We start from the raw sequence: 15,489 nt of genomic DNA on the forward strand, positions 1-15,489 counted from the left end.
TACCCGGCGAAGCCAGAGGGGTTTGGATGCCTAGGAGCCTACCCTAGGCATCCAAAGTTGGGGGCCAAAAGAAGTATTCAGGCAGACACACAGGCAGTGTGCTTGAGTCCCTACTTTGTCACAGACGCCCCATGTGACCAGGGGTGAGGATCAGCGCACCGATTTGTGCAGTGCTCAGACGTGACTGTGAGGGGCGGCCACGTGCTATAAAGGTTCATATGTCCGAGCTGGTATCGGAGGGTCAGCCTGTTTAATTCTCCTGCTGCCATCTCTTTCTAAAACTCTCCTGCCCCAGGACCAGCTTTGTGGCCGGATTGGTATTACCTCCCATCCTGTAGTCCCGCCGACTGGGGCTGGGCTCTGAGCTTTTTCAGCTGAACCCCCAGACTCCTACTGTCAACTGGAGTCTCGACAGCTGTCTGTTTACCTTGCTACTTAGTTTTCACTCCCTTCCTGAGTGGTTCAGCAGTTAACGGGCTTCATGCTCCCAATAAGTTTGTGCAGTAAGGCAGCAATATTGGCTAGGGAGGTTAAAATGCATTGATTTGTGGTAAATGTGTAACTGCTGAAACTTTCAGTGGTTACACGTGTACAGGCTTAAAAAGCAGGTTCTCCGTGAACACTGGCTCCCGCCTGCCCCCTCCACCCTCACACTGCTCTGTATCCGAGGCAGCAACGCGGGAGGAGGGGTCTTGTGTATAGCCACCGAGATTAACCAATGAACCCAGGCTCATCAGATAACCGTTTACACTATCCCAGCCCTAATATTCGCTCCATTTTACAGGTGTGGAAACTGAGGCATGGGGATTGAGTTGACTTCCAAAAGCGCTCACAGACCAGTTTCGTAGACTGGGGCCAGGCAGAGCCATTAGGATCATGAGTGATCGCCTGTGTAACACGAGCTCAAGAATATTTACTCCCTTCCTTCCCTCCCCCCACAATCATTTCTTCATCAAGCCCCTTCTGTTTTGAGTATAGTGTCTCTTGTTAGAAAGAGACCCCGTCTGGATTTCAAGAACTCAAGTGACAGAGAATCCACCCCAGCCCCTAGGAAAGTCCTATTGACTCTCTTCAGATCTGAACCTCGACCGGCTCATGCCCAGAGCAAACACCCCCTTTGATCAAAAAACCTGCTGCAGTTGGGATCTAGATTTTTCCTGCTCGGGCAAAGCACCAGGCTGAACTCTCTTGATGATGGGGCCGCTTCCTGAGATGTCTAAACAGAAGCTCGGTGTCCACAAATTCTGATGCTGTGAACTTCCCAAAGTCTCACGAGCCGGGGATTGTATCCTGCTGCCCCACGTCCCAACCTGGTGCCTTAAACGCTCAGTTAGCCTCGCTGTCCCTAGCGTTGTCTGATGGGGAGAGCCCAGAACTAGCTGCGGGGAAGGAGGCGGGGAGCTGGGTCCTGATCAGTTGTGATGCCTTCCAAATGGGGGTCTTCCTTTCCAATGCCGCGGGCTAGATCTAGTTTGGGGGCACCTCGGTGAGCCTGTATGGAAACACTCGTTCTGGAAACCGGCATCCGCCTGCGTGGCAGGTCGTGCCACGTGGAGAGGACCATTTCTTAGAGCTGGTCTCAGGCGTGTGCAGGATTTCGCTGCCATGCCGTACGACTGCCTCCCATTCCAAGCAGGTACCGCTGATGGGAGCGGAGGCATTCGGGGGCCGGATGGAATTAGAGATGTAAAATCCCGTTTAAATCGTTAACCTAAGGGTGGGCAAGATGCGGCCCGTGGGCTGAATCCAGCCCACCGAGCCATTTAATATGGCCCGCAGCCGCCCTGCTGTCACCCGTCTCCAGGCCATTTGGGACCGGGGAGCATGGGAGTGCATGAAGTCACTTGCTGTTCAACGTGGCTGGTGGTTCCTTCCCCCCCTGCCAGCGCCGCATGGTGCCTAGAGGGAGTCACCAGCTGTTTTGAAAATGACTTTGCACATTCCTCCACCTGCAGGTCTCAATTGGCCTGGGAATGGGGGAGCGCACAAAATCTCCTCCCCCTTGCCAGGGGTGTGCGGTGCCTAGCGGGAACCGCCCCTTTTGCCAGAGGCCCCGCCCTTTTTTGCCAGAGGCCCCGCCCCACAATTAATGAAGTGGCCCCCTCCCTGCAAAATTATTGCCCACCCCTGAGTTAACTGGTTACCACATTACACAGTCCCCGTCTTACGAATGGGTTACATTCTGAACACCTGGTTGTAAGTCGGAAATACCCTTAAACGTGCCGCCCGAGCTGTTCGAAAAACTTGACGTACGTGGTTCTCAACTCGAAAATATTCTAATGGGGTTAAAGGGAGGTTGGTCGTAAGTATGGATGGTCATAAGTCGGGGAGTGGCTGTACATTTAACTAGTTAACTGCTTAATCAGCATCCCGCAGGGCTGTCAGTTAACTGGTAACCGGTTAGCATTACCTGGAAAGAGCAATTCTTACCTGTTAACCAGTTACGTCCCTAGATGTAATTGTCCCATGGGCCAGCCCCAGCCCGTAGGAGGCTACTCAGAACATTTTTGTAATTGCCCAAAAACGAATCGGCTGCTTTTAAGCCCTGAATCCAATTGCATTTCTGCTTGCTAGTGACCACGTGTGAATCCCTGTGTCTACTTGAATGAACTGGCTCTGGGCACGGGGTTTTCCAGTTCTTTATTTGTGTTGATTCCTGTACACGTTCCAGGATATTCGCCATCAGAGGCGCTACCGGCAGCACCGCAAGGGGGAGCTGGTAAAATTGAGGCAGACCCTCAGCAGCCTCAACGGCAAGACCTTGTTTTATGAGGAGCAAATCGATTATTACAATCAGTACATCCGGACGTGTCTGGACAACCTGGCAGCCAACAGCAAGTAGGTTGGGCTATGCATGGGTTGGTAAAGAATAGAGCTCTCCAAATCCACAGATACCCGCAGAGCTAAAGTGGGTATCCGCATCTGTGGATATCCATGGCTCATTTTTGTGGATACAGATAATTTTGTATCCATGCCAGGCTCTAGAAAAGAGCTCAAAGCAATAACCATCAACACTTATGCAGAGTAAGCCAGAGGGTAACTGAATATCGTGCTTCAGGGCATGAATTGGTCAGCAGCCAGGGGTCAGAAAGGAATTAGTCTCAACTCTGTATATAGCATTACATTCTTTTTTAGTTAACGTTATCATAGAACACTAGAACTGGAAGGGCCCTCGAAGTCTTCAAGTCCAGTCCTCTGCCCTCACGGTAGGACCAAGCATCATCTTCTAGACCATCCCTGATAGGTACCTATCTTGCTCTTACATATCTCCAGTGATGGAGATTCCACAACCTCCTTGGGCAATTTATTCCAGTACTTAATCACCCTGACCGTTAGGAAGTTTTTTCTAATCTCCAGCCTAAACCTCCTTTGCTGCAATTTAAACTCATTGCTGCTTGTCCTGTCCTCAGGACAAAGAACAATTTTTTCCGTTCCTCCTTGTAACACCCTTTTTGATACTTGAAAACTGCTGCCATGTCCCCCCTCAGTCTTCTCTTTTCTAAACTAAACAAGCCCAATTCTTTCAGTCTTTCTCCATTGGTCATGTCTTCTAGACTTTTAATCATTTTTGTTGCTCTTCTCTGGACCCTCTTCAATTTCTCCATATCTTTCCTGAAATGTGGTGCCCAGAACTGGACACAATTCTCCAAATGAGGCCTAATCAGCACGGAATGGAGCAGAAGAATGACTTCTCATGTCTTGCACTCACACTCCTGTTTATGCAACCCAGAATCATGTTTGTGGGTGTTGTGTGGTTTGTGTTTGTTGCCAAAAAAAAAAGTGTCACCCTGCATATTTAGCTTTATGGGCCTTCTTGCTAGCTTGCTTTTTTTCTCTTGGGTCAAGACCTTCTCTCCTGCATCCCTTTTAATCTGGAAATTCCTCTGCATGTCTCACAAGTTCACTGATTTATTTTTATTTTTTTTAATTCCCGGCCCATGGCCCTACTAGAGATCTGCCTGAGGTCCAAACTCTTGACTTGGATGAGTGGGTGTAGAGCCATGCCCTGTGTTTTATCACCTACCCGGCAGGCGGCTGAGTGGCTGGGATTCAGCCCCCTGCCTTCTCTGCTTTGAACTTACCCCAATTCTGTTTCTTTTGAGGCTCAACGGAAAAAGCAGGAAGCAGCACTCGCTGCATTACACGGCGGCACGGCTCTTTGAGAAGGGCGTCTTGCTGGAGATAGAAGACTTGCCCGTCAGCCAGTAAGTAGCCTCCCGGCCGTCGGTGCTGCTCCAAGCTGAAACCGCCCCAGTCCAGCTCAGCTGCCCGTGTGGTGAGACCTGGTCATTGCTGGCTGGCCGTCCTTGCTCCTGCTTTGCTGACTGTCTCCACCTAGAGGCCATATAGCAGCGGCAGGCAAAATCGGCCCACTAAGCATTTCTCTCTGACACGCTCAGCCAATGAACAGAGCATGCATACTGACAGCTGGCAGCCTGTATTTGGCTGTCCCTCCCCACCTTGCTCCCTCCTGCAGCTGAGCTGCTCCTAGGACCTCCTGCAAGCTTTGCAATGGGGAGGTGAGGGGGGGAATGCTGAAGTCAGGGTGTCCCCCTGTCCCTGTACCCCACCTCTGCAGCGCAGAGGTCAGGGAGAGGGAGACACACAGCGGAACGGCTCCGGTCTGAAGAACTCTGGTGACTCAGAGGAGTGCCTGGCTTTAAAGGCAGCGCACAGTTTCTAAGATTTTAGTGCTTTCTCTCTTCTCTTTGCTCCAATATCCCACCTTTGCAAAGCGGGGGAGGGGGAGACAACAGACCAGGACAACTTTCCCTGTCTTAAAGAGACAGCGCGTGGCTTCTCTCAAACTTACCCAGCAGCGGCCAGCACACACACTGTGTCACTGTCACATGCACCCTCTCTGCATCCCACACACATGGTCACTGTCACACACAACTCTGCCACAACACTCTCCCATCTCAGTGCCACACACACTCAGTCTGTGTCAGTCTGTCTCTCACACAGTGTCTCTTTCACACTTTTTTTTTTTTCTTTCCCTGTCTGTAGCCCCCAAGACCCTCCACTTCTGGGGGGGGGGGGGGGGGAGCCGGCCTGTGACCACGTACCAAATTTCATGATGCGGCCCCCCTGAAAATGATTGCCCATCCCTCCTGTATAGGCGTTTAGGACTCAGAGGATATTAGAGGGGCCCTGGGCAGGGCAGCGTCAAAGGGAAGATTACTCAAACTGGCTACAAATTTGAGACGATCCCATGTGCTCTCCTCCTTCAAGTCTGGTTGTTACAAAATATTCCCACTCACATGAGTGAGTGTCTTAGCAGCAGTGTCCTGAGTCCAATTCCTGCCTGCTCTAACCATTAAGAAACACTCCCCTGCCAGCAGGGGAATAGAACCCCCGTCGCAGCCTTTCTGTTGCCCCTAGTTTAACTCTATCCCCTGCCAGGTTCCGGAACGTGATTTTCGATATCGTTCCGTGTGAGGAAGCTGGCAAGTTCCAGGTGACGGCCAGATTTATGGGGATCGACATGGAGAAGTTCCAGCTTCACTATCAGGTAGGGAGCCCGGGCACCTTCACCCATGGGGCTGAGCCTACAGCAGCATAGAGCGGAGGTGCTGTCAATGCACCAATCCGCCAAGAAGTATGCTTTGGGGCGCATTAGGAGGAGCGTTGCCAGCAGATCTAGGGGAGTGATGAGTCTCCTTTATTCAGCACTGGTGAGGCCACAGCTGGAGTACTGCATCCAATTCTGGGCCCCCTGTTACAGAAAGGATGTGGATCTGTTTGGAGAGACTCCAGCGGAGGGCAACAAAAATGACTAGGGGGCTGGAGCATATGACTTATAAGGAGAGGCTGAGAGATTTGGGCTTGTTTCTTCTACAGAAGAGTAGAGTGAAGGGAGATTTGATAGCAGCCTTCAGCTACCTGAAGGAGGGTTTCAAAGAGGATGGAGAGAGGCTGTTCTTGGTGGCGACAGATGACAGAACAAAGAGCCATGGTCTCAAATTGCAGTGGGGGAGGTCTAGCTTGGATATTAGGAAAAGCTATTTCCCTAGGAGGGTGGGGAAGCACTGGGATGGGTTCCCTAGGGAGGGGGTGGGGAATCCAGCCCTAGAGGTTTTTAAGTCCCAACTTAACAAAGCCCTGGCTGGGTTGATTTAGTGGGGTTGGTCCTGCTTTGGGCAGGGGGTTGGACTCTGACTCCTGAGGTCTCTTCCCACCCTAGGATTTGAAAGTTTAACGGGACTGGATAGAACCCAGGAATCTTGTCTTTGGCCATGTGCTCTACCCACTAGGGTACACTCCCTTCCCAAACTGGGAACAAAGCTAGGATTCGGCTCCTGCTAGGGCATGTAATCTGATGAGTGGAGCAGGAGACCTGTCATCTCCCTAGGTTCTAGGCTTGACCCCACAGCCAATGTGCTCCATAGTCTGTGTGAGGTCCCTCCCCAGTTGGATCTCCATATCCCCAGGAATGCAAACCCAGTAGTCGATCAGTTTTGACCTCCCCAGGGGGAGCTCTGGATGGTGAAGCTGATAAGGGTTCTAGGTAGATGCCTTTATAGCACAGTAAACCCCACCAGGGAGGAAAAGGGCTTTGGAGCCAGGAACTAGCTGATCCAATTCCTGGGTTCTCCACTCTTTCTGTAAGGAAGCATTACCTAGCAGTTAGAGCCAGGGAGTCCAGGAATACCAGGACTCCTGGTTCTGTATTCCTAGTTTTGTCACTGACACAGTGGGTATGTTGCTTCCTGTCTGCCTCAGTTTTCCCCATCTGTAAAACGGGCTCATGCTAGTTGTTGGCAGCACGGAGGTGATGGGAGGCTGAACATTCACCCACTGCTCAGAGAACTGGGAATGCAGCTGGATGTAGCCTCCCACCATCATATGCCCAAAGCAGCTCCTTAGCCGAAGCTAAGGGCGAGATTCAGCACCCCCAAGTAGGAGGGAAAATCTCCTGTCAGCTCGGGCTCTACCAAAGCCCTATTGCCCATGTGGGACTCTCTCTCCCTCTCAGGACCTGCTGCAGCTGCAGTACGAAGGCGTGGCCGTCATGAAGATGTTCAACAAGGCCAAAATCAACGTCAACCTCCTCCTCTTCCTCCTCAACAAGAAGTTCTTCAGGAAATAGCAGGCGATGGGGAGAGAGGATCTAGGATGGATTTGGGGGAAGGAGAGGCAGCTGATGCCAAAGAGATTTCAGGGACAGAATCCGGCTTCTGTACGGTACCTTGCTAAGGAGAAAACCCTGCAGCCACCGAGCCCTCGCAGTTCACCCTCCAGCCCAGAACAGGCCCCCTTCAGCTCTTCTACTTCAAGCTACATCTTGTTGGCTTGTGGGTTAACACTAGGTCCTGGCACGCACGCAGGGGTGGGGAGAAGCTTGCGCTTCCCCTCTTGCGGGGTTGGCACGCTTGGTAGAACACCCCTTCTGGTTGCCCTTTAGTTGCAACAGCTCTTGGTAGTGCCCTAGAAAGACAGGGGTGCAGGTCTCCTCTTGTATCGCTCCCTCTGCAGCTGGGGGTGTGGCTTGGGGGCTTACAACTCATCTACAGCCCCTCTGTGCTAAACAAGGGTCTGATTCCTCATGTTGCTGCTTTGACTAGATAGGAAACACTATTACTCTGAGGTGCCGCCCACTTCCTGGGAGCAAGGTGACGATTTATTCTGCTATTTTAACGAGGCAGCATGTTGCTGAGCTCTGGCTTATCCCTTCATGGCTCCACGGGTACCTTCTTGGACATTTTTTTTTTACCCCTGACGTGGATGGAATGGGGGGAGAGCTATCAGTCTGCACCAAGGCCTGTGGACGATCGGTGCTTGAACGGGCCGGGAGCTGCTGGCATAGGTCCACCTTTGTCACAATGCGTGGGACCTGTGGGTAGCTGGCAGGAGGGGGAAGTTAGTCGTTGGTGGGGCTTTTTAAATGTATATTTAACCCTTTTTTAAAAAATACCCAAGTATTTTTAGATGTTGAAGCTATGTGTTGCGTTCACGCAGGTCCCTGTGGCTGTTCAGGTCACAGGGTTGGAGGCTGCGTAATTATTTTCCCTACCCTAGCAACACACCCAGCTACCTCTGTTTCCTCAGTCAGAAATAGACTGTCCTTAGAACAAGAAAAGTCCCATGAACAAACCTACAGTAAATGCACTAGGGTTGACCACCCCCCAATAATAAATACAGTACTTGGGGGTCACCCTATTCTCAATAAACCAGGGGGTGGGCTGCTTGGGCCCAGTGGGCCACCCTACAATAAATAAACCAGTGTGCAATAGATGGATGGCTGCAACCTCATTGAGGCAACTACCTTTTATTTGAAAGCTTCCACTGTGTTCCCTGGGAGAAAAATGGATAGCCTGGCTCCCTACCGGCAATCAGAAATAAAGCCCCCAGGAAAGGTGCATGGTCATGTCTAAAACCAGGGAAGAGCTCAAGAGTGGGATCTTATCTTTTTAATCTTCATGGTGGTCTCTACCGCCCCCTCCCCCAAGCAACATGGAGGAACCACTCTCCCTCTTTGAGAGGTGACCATCTCCCAGAAGTGACTAAATGAATAATCCCAGGGGAAGGGAAGTATAATCCAGGACCTGAGCTTTGCAGCAGGCTTATGCGGGTGTGTGTGCATGAGTGACGCTATTGATTTGACTGGAGGGAATGCCTACTCACCTCAGTTGTGGCCTGGGACCCTGTGGTGCTAAGCCCTGTACAAAACCAGCACACAGACAGCCCCTGCCCCGTGAGTTTTCAATCAAAAGTGCCACAGGTGTTACTTGGTGCTTGAAGCGGAGCATCTGTTTGTGGGAATAGGGGGTGAGGATTGCTGCTGCAGGTACTAAAAAGCACGTGCTAGTTCTTAAGGCCTTATTTATTCTGAATTTTTCAGGGGGGCCCTGGGCTAGTAGATTTTGTGTTCCAGCCTCGCAGTGGGGGGAGCCCTGAGCCTTGAGGGTCGGGTCCAGGCAAGCTGGGGGCTGCATCTGGGCCTTAGGTTCCCCACTCCTGGTTTAGAACCTATTACAACACTAAAGCAACCTGCCACCCTAGCACCAGTCGCATGGCACTGCCCATTCTGGAGCAAGCACCGAGAACACATCCAAGTGCCTGGTATAGTCAGGCAACAGAACAAGTCACTGAGTGCTTAAGAGAACTTGGTGTTTTATAATATGGTGTCAGGTGAGCAGAACTTGAGTTGTGCCCCAACTCAAATTCTGTGTCCGTGTACACTCTCTCTCTCTCTCTCTCTCTCTAAATCAAGTTGGCTGATTAATCAACATCAGCTTGCATTAGCAGAACTCCAGCTACCCCAATTGTCTTATGCTGCTAAAATGTGACTTCACGTCAAGCAGCCAGGCTGGAGTGAGGCTCTCTAGAGTGGTGTAAGTAACTTCTCTAGACTTAGGTCTGCTGTGAAGATGTAACTAAGGCAGTGTGATTCAGTGACCTGAGAGGCTGGGGTTCTAGCCCCAGCTCTGCCATTGGGTGAGCTGGTATGTGCCTCAGTTTCCCTTTGTAGAAAAGAGGGCTAATACAGTAATAACGAGCTCGTTACATTTCCATTCATCATCCACTCTCTCTAAAGCAATTTGAGATCTCTGGATGAAAAGCTCCATATTAATGCTAAGAATTAAAACATAAGTAATAGATTCTTAATTCATTGGATGCCAGCATTTTCCAGACTGCTCGGCAAGGCTTGCTGTCAGCCACATCTGTAGAGCCCAGCATGAATACAAAATTTGTATCTGTATCTGTATCTGTAAAAATGAGCTGTGGCTATCCACATCCATGGATGCAGATACCTGTGGATAGCTGCACTTTTGCAAGAGCAATACTACCTGGCTACGTCTACACTGGCAGCTTCTTGCGCAAGCATTGTTTTGCGGAAGAGTTCTTACGCAAAAAGTCTTCCATAAGAGCGTGTCTACACTCCCATGTGCTTTTGCGCAAGACCATCCATGGCAGTGTGGACGCTCTTGCGCAAGAAAGCTCTGATGGTCATTTTAACCATAGGGGCTTCTTGTGCAAGAAATTCATGTTGCCTGTCTACACTGCCCTCTTGTGGAAGAGCTCTTGTGCAAGAGGGCTTATTCCTCATGGGGAGAGGAATAACTCTTCTGGAAGAAGCCCTGTTTTACAACGCTATACTGTAAATTTACTTGCGCAAGAATGCGCGTGTAGTCTAGACAGCAGGTAAGTTTTGCGCAAGAACAATTGTTCTTGCGCCAAGAAGCTGCCCGTGTAGACATAACCTGAGTTTGGTGTTTGTGGTAACAAAGGACAATTGCTTTAGCCACTGCCAAACATTTAGCTAAAAATCAAGCTACAACTCCATTTGGAATTCTCTCCTTTGCTGCCACAGTGACACCTTGTGGCCAAAGATAGTGTTGCCAGCTAAATACATTTCAACTGCAACCTTTTTGAATGAATATGAATCTGATTAGAGGGTTGACATTAGTTTTTATACCAATAATCTTTTTTTTTCCCATTGGCAAAGGTGAGGTATTTTGTGTGTGTGTGCAGAAGTTGGTTAGTAAGGTGGTGGTAAATCAGATACAGCTGTAAAGGGAATATGAACCAAGCAGGTAATGGTGGAGTTGCATTCTAAGGTAATATTTCCTGTGTGATAACAGGAGTGTTGTATACAACACCCAGAACATAGCTGTCCCATTCTACTCAGCACTAGGAAGGTGCTGGTTAGAGTACTGTGGGAAAGATGGGAAGAAATTGGAGAGCCCGGTGGAGAGAGACAACATTGACTGAAGGTTTTAGAAAACTCGACCTATGAGGAAAGGCCAAAAAAAAGGGGGGGGAGCATATTTAAGTCTCTAAAAAAGAAGACCAGGGGGAGACCAGATCAGTCTTCAGATATGCTAAGGGAGTGCTAAGGAGGACAGTGCTCAATTGTTCTCTATGACCGCTGAAGGTAGGACAAGAAGTAATGGGCTTATCGTCCAGTAAAGGCGATTTAGCTTAAGAACATAAGAACAGCCACACTGGGTCAGACCAAAGGCCAATGCCAGGTGCCCCAGACAGAAAGAACAGAACAGGTAATCACTAAGTGATCCACCCCGTCACCCATTCCCAGCTTCTGCCAAACAGAGGCTAGGGACACTATTCTTGCCCATCCTGGCTAATAGCCATTGATGGACCTAACCTCCATGAATTAATCCTGCTCTTTTCTATCCTGTTATAGTCTTGGACTGCACCACATCCTCTGGCAAGGAGTTCCACAGGTTGACTGTGTGAAGAAAAACTTCCTTTTGTTTGTTTTAAACCTGCTACCTATTAATTTCATTTGGTGGCCCCTGGTTCTTGTGTTCTGGGAACAAGTAAATAACTTTTCCTTATTTACTTTCTCCACACCAGTCATGATTTTACAGATCTCTATCATATCCACACACACCCCCTTAGTCTCCTCTTTTCTAAGCTGGAAAGTCTCAGATTTATTAGATATTAGGGAAAAAGTTGCAGGTGCACTTATCCATGCATATCTCAATTCACTGTCTCATAACCACCACAGCTATTAGATTTATACTATACTCCAAGTGAGGACAGCGCCAGCTCTAAACTTACGCGTCTTAAGCTTTGGTGGTAGACGCACCAACAGAGATGAGGCCCTTTGTGCCGGGAGCAGTAGCTATAGCTCGATGATGCTTGGTCCTGCAGTGAGGGCGGGGGGCTAGACTTGATGACCTCTCGAGGTTCCTTCCAGTTCTAGGATTCTATACACATGATCCGAAACGATCCCCGTCCCATAGTGTTTTGGCCTAGTCTGCACTGGGATCGGGCTGCGTCTGTATGCTATAGTGTCAAAATGCTCCTAGCGTGGGCACAGTTTATACAAGCAGACATGCATAGTTAACAACGTAGCTTATTCCACCTCGCCGCTGAGCAAAACATGCTCTGCCACTCAAAGCATGGTTTTGCCAGTAGGGATTTCTGCTGGCACAGCCTTATTGATCAGAAATCACGCCTCTGTGCCCTGGAGCAGCATTGCTGCGCCAGCAGAAGACTGACTAGTGCAGACAGGGCCTCAGTCTAAATAGACAAGATGGACAAAAGCTGGGAGAAAGGGGTGGTGTGCCTCCACGAGGCAGATGAGGAGCTGAGGAACGTTCACACAGCCCGTGGCAGCCACCCTCAGTCCACGGACTCGGAAGGGGCAGGGCCTAAATGGGAAGGGGCGGGGCTACCCCACCCCCTTCCCATTAGGCATCCAGGCCTTGGAGGAGGGGGAGCGCGGGAAGCCTCCTCCCTCCTTGTGAGGAGCACGTGGCGCTTTGAAGTGCCACAGGCTCCACGCAGGGCTGGGGCAGGGCGAAGAAAGCTTCACACAGCTCCCCTGCCCTCAGGCCCTTATTGGCCTAGGGGCAGGGGAGCACACAAAGCCTCCTACACTTTCCCTTCCCCCCCCCCCTTCCCCTGCAAGCAACGTGCAGCGTTTCAAGTGGCCTGGGGCAGGGAAGCAGCAGGGCCTGCACAGGCCGGATCCACCTGCGTGGCAGGCTGAATCCGGCCCGCGGAGGCCCCTTTTGCCCATCCCTGGTGTAGACGTACCCTGAGCGGCGGGGCTTGGTTCTCTTCCCTTATCCTGGCAGAGTCGTTCTGTGCCTGGACCGAGCAGCTGGAAGATGCTCTTGTGATGTGGTTGCCAGGCAGGCCTGCTGCAGAGCAACCGAATCCTGCCTCTCTTCACGCAGGAAGCCAGGAATGAAGAGCCTCAAATCTGCCTGCCCTAGTCTAGGGCCTCTCTAATTAAAGTGCGGAGGTCGGGGATTGTACTCTCAGAAAGTCTGCCACTTCCATCAGGCAGCCGTGGGCCAAGGCCATCATCCTTGGCTGATGCTAGGGCGCTGCATACAGGTAGCCACACAGGTGGTGGGGGCAGTAAGATTTGCTGCAGGAGCTCTGGGTTTGATTCCCTGCTTTGCGGTGGCTCCCTGGGTGTAGGGGGCCAAACCTCTCAAAAATCCAGCCTCTCTCCCAGGGCTATTGTAAGGCTAAATGCCCTGCAGGTGCTTGGATTCTACATTACCACCTGGCTGGTCTGTACCAAAGATCCCTAGAAATGAAAATGGTGCTAGAAGGGCTAATGAACCTGGCTGAGTGCCTGGTGGGCTGCAGCTAACCCTGAGCATTGTCAGCATCCTGTCTGCATGGCCCGAACGGGACCTGCTCTCCCATCCACCGTGGCTGCTGCTCTCCTCCAACTATTTATAGCTAGAGCCGATGCTGTCTGGAATCGGTTTACAAATGTAGCTTAATTAGAGATTGGGCTAAACCTGTTGCTGCTGCTGTCCATGCAATAATTCAGCCTGGCTCCTTTCCCAATGGCCGGAAAAGGCCTAAGACAGGCAACGTTTCCAGGGCTGTTTTCAGCTGGTTTTTACCCAACCCAAAGAATATCACATGCTCTTTTTGTCTAGTGATGCTGCACTTAACTGCCAGCTGTTGTTACAGTCCAATCCTGCAGGGTGCTGAGTATGCTGGCCCTGAGCCAGGAAAGCTCTTAAGTGTGTGCTTAATGGCTAAGCAGATGACTAATCCCTCTGAAGTGAATGGGGTTCCTCACCAGGCTTAAATGGGACTAAAGCGTTTCTGCCCTGTCTGGGGCCCAGCCCCAAGATGGACCTGATCCTGCCAGGTACTGCACATGCTCGGTTCTCTTGGCACCAGCCCCGGCTCCTCCTTGCCCTGGAGTAACCAAGAATAACTGCAGAAATCGATAACGTTTCACGGCTACGGGGAAAGGGACCGTGTGGTGCACACCTGGGCTGGTAGGTAGCAGTAGGACAGTGGTGACCAACCAGTCGATCGGGATCTACTGGTAGATCTTGGAACCTTTGACAGGTGATCCTGAGGTTTGGCCTGGGGGCTGTCAAGTGCCGGCACTTTAGCTGCCCTCTCAGCACTGCCGTGCTGCTCCTGCCCTCTGCCTTGGAGCTGCCCCTCACCCCTGGGAGCCTCCTGCTTGCTGTGCAGGGCACAGGAAGAAGAGGAGGGGGGTACTGATCTCAGGGTGCCCCTCCCTCCCTCCCTGCACCTGTACCCCATCTCCCCAGAGCAGAGGGGGCAGGGATGGAGAGAGTTTGCTGGCTGCTTTTGGGAGTGGTGCAGGGTCAATGCCGGGGTGAGCCTGCCTTAGCCCCCTGCACCACTACTCAGAAGCCACTTGTGGTAAGTGGTGCCCAGCTGGAGCCTGCATTCCGAATTCTGGTCCCAATCCTGAATCCCTTCTGCACCTAAATTACTGGCCCTGGCCTGATAAAAGAGAGTGAGGGTGGGGGAGAGAGGATGGAGTGAGCAGGGGCAGGGCCTTGGAGAAGGGGTGGGGAGGAGGCGGGGCAGAGGTATTTGGGTTTGAGATAGATCCTGGATTGCACTTACATTCAAAAAGTGATCTCATGTTTAAAAAGGTAGGAGACCACTGCAATTAGGGTACAGAGCGCTGGAGTTCTGGCAGAAGGGGGTTCTAAAGAGAGATACTGATAGCAACACAAGGGTCTGACTTTCACTCAGCCCCCCTCTGCGCCGCTTGGGCAATGCAAAGGGTGCTAAAGATGGCTCTGTGTTCCAGTCGGAGGCTATAGTTTAATTCTCACGTGAATTGAATCGAAGTCTCCATTACATGGCTGGAGCAGCGCAAAGGGGACCTGAGTGAATGAGCATCAGACCTTCACACCTAGACATTTGTTCACATCGCTACCTGATGGCGTAGTCATGATGCTCTGGGTTGTCTCTCCCAGAGTGGCTAAGGGGGGAGCTGTAAGTCTGTCTTGGAGAGCTCTTCTGGGGTGGTGGTGGGGTGTCTGCAAGGAGTTTTTCTCTGTGTTTACGTCTGGTTCTGTTTGTGTCCTACAATTGCTGTGCAGAGCATGTTAATCCCACTTCTCCAGGCTTGTGCCCACTGCATTTGAATCGCCATTGCTTCGCTCTGCCCGCGCTGGGCTCAGTTTGTTCTGAATAAACGTGTGTCCTTGCAGAGGAAAAAAAAAAGGTTGTGAAGTTGTTCTTGTTACAGACCAACTCTCGCTGGAGCAGGAGGCTATGTGGTGCGATTAACAGAGCATGACACTTGTTGTCAGGAGACCTGGATTCTGTTCCTGCTTCTGCCACTGGCCCGGTGCGTGATGCTGAGCAAGTCACGTCCCTGCTCTGTGCCTCAGTTTCTCATTTGGCCATCTTATCTATGTTGGCTGTAAGGCAGGAGCAATAGATCAGTGATACGCAGACCTCAGCAAAGTGAATGACCGAGTATTGATTGATAAGCTACAATTGGTTAATAACTTAGTAAAAGCATCCTGGCTGGTTATGAATTAACTCACCCAGTGTTTTAATAGCATGTGCAATGGGAGACAGCCTCACTGATCTATATAGTCACTGATGACACTGTATAGATCACTGCTCTATATAGTCCTGGTGCAACAGGGCTGTGATCTCTAACTGGGGCATCTAGAAACTATTTGAAAGGCCACATTTCACCTCTGGGGACTGGGTGGATGCTTTTTGATCAAGACTGTTCTCAGAAATGGC

The 15,489-nt window shown here is 50.9% G+C and overlaps 1 protein-coding gene across 2 annotated transcripts in view; it reads left to right on the forward strand.

Moving 5' to 3' along the window:
- Nucleotides 1-9,285, forward strand: part of IQGAP3 (IQ motif containing GTPase activating protein 3) — a 66,896-nt gene extending 57,611 nt beyond the window's left edge. For both annotated transcript variants that reach the window (XM_075907922.1, XM_075907923.1), the window contains exons 35-38: nucleotides 2,672-2,838; nucleotides 4,104-4,205; nucleotides 5,404-5,512; nucleotides 6,977-9,285. In XM_075907922.1, the coding sequence (XP_075764037.1) occupies nucleotides 2,672-2,838; nucleotides 4,104-4,205; nucleotides 5,404-5,512; nucleotides 6,977-7,090 (492 nt within the window). In that variant the 3' untranslated portion in view covers nucleotides 7,091-9,285. The remainder of the gene's footprint in view (nucleotides 1-2,671; nucleotides 2,839-4,103; nucleotides 4,206-5,403; nucleotides 5,513-6,976) is intronic.
- Nucleotides 9,286-15,489: the final 6,204 nt, after the last annotated feature.

The sequence above is a fragment of the Pelodiscus sinensis genome, chromosome 24 (genome assembly GCF_049634645.1).
Source record: "Pelodiscus sinensis isolate JC-2024 chromosome 24, ASM4963464v1, whole genome shotgun sequence".
NCBI lineage: Eukaryota > Metazoa > Chordata > Testudines > Trionychidae > Pelodiscus > Pelodiscus sinensis.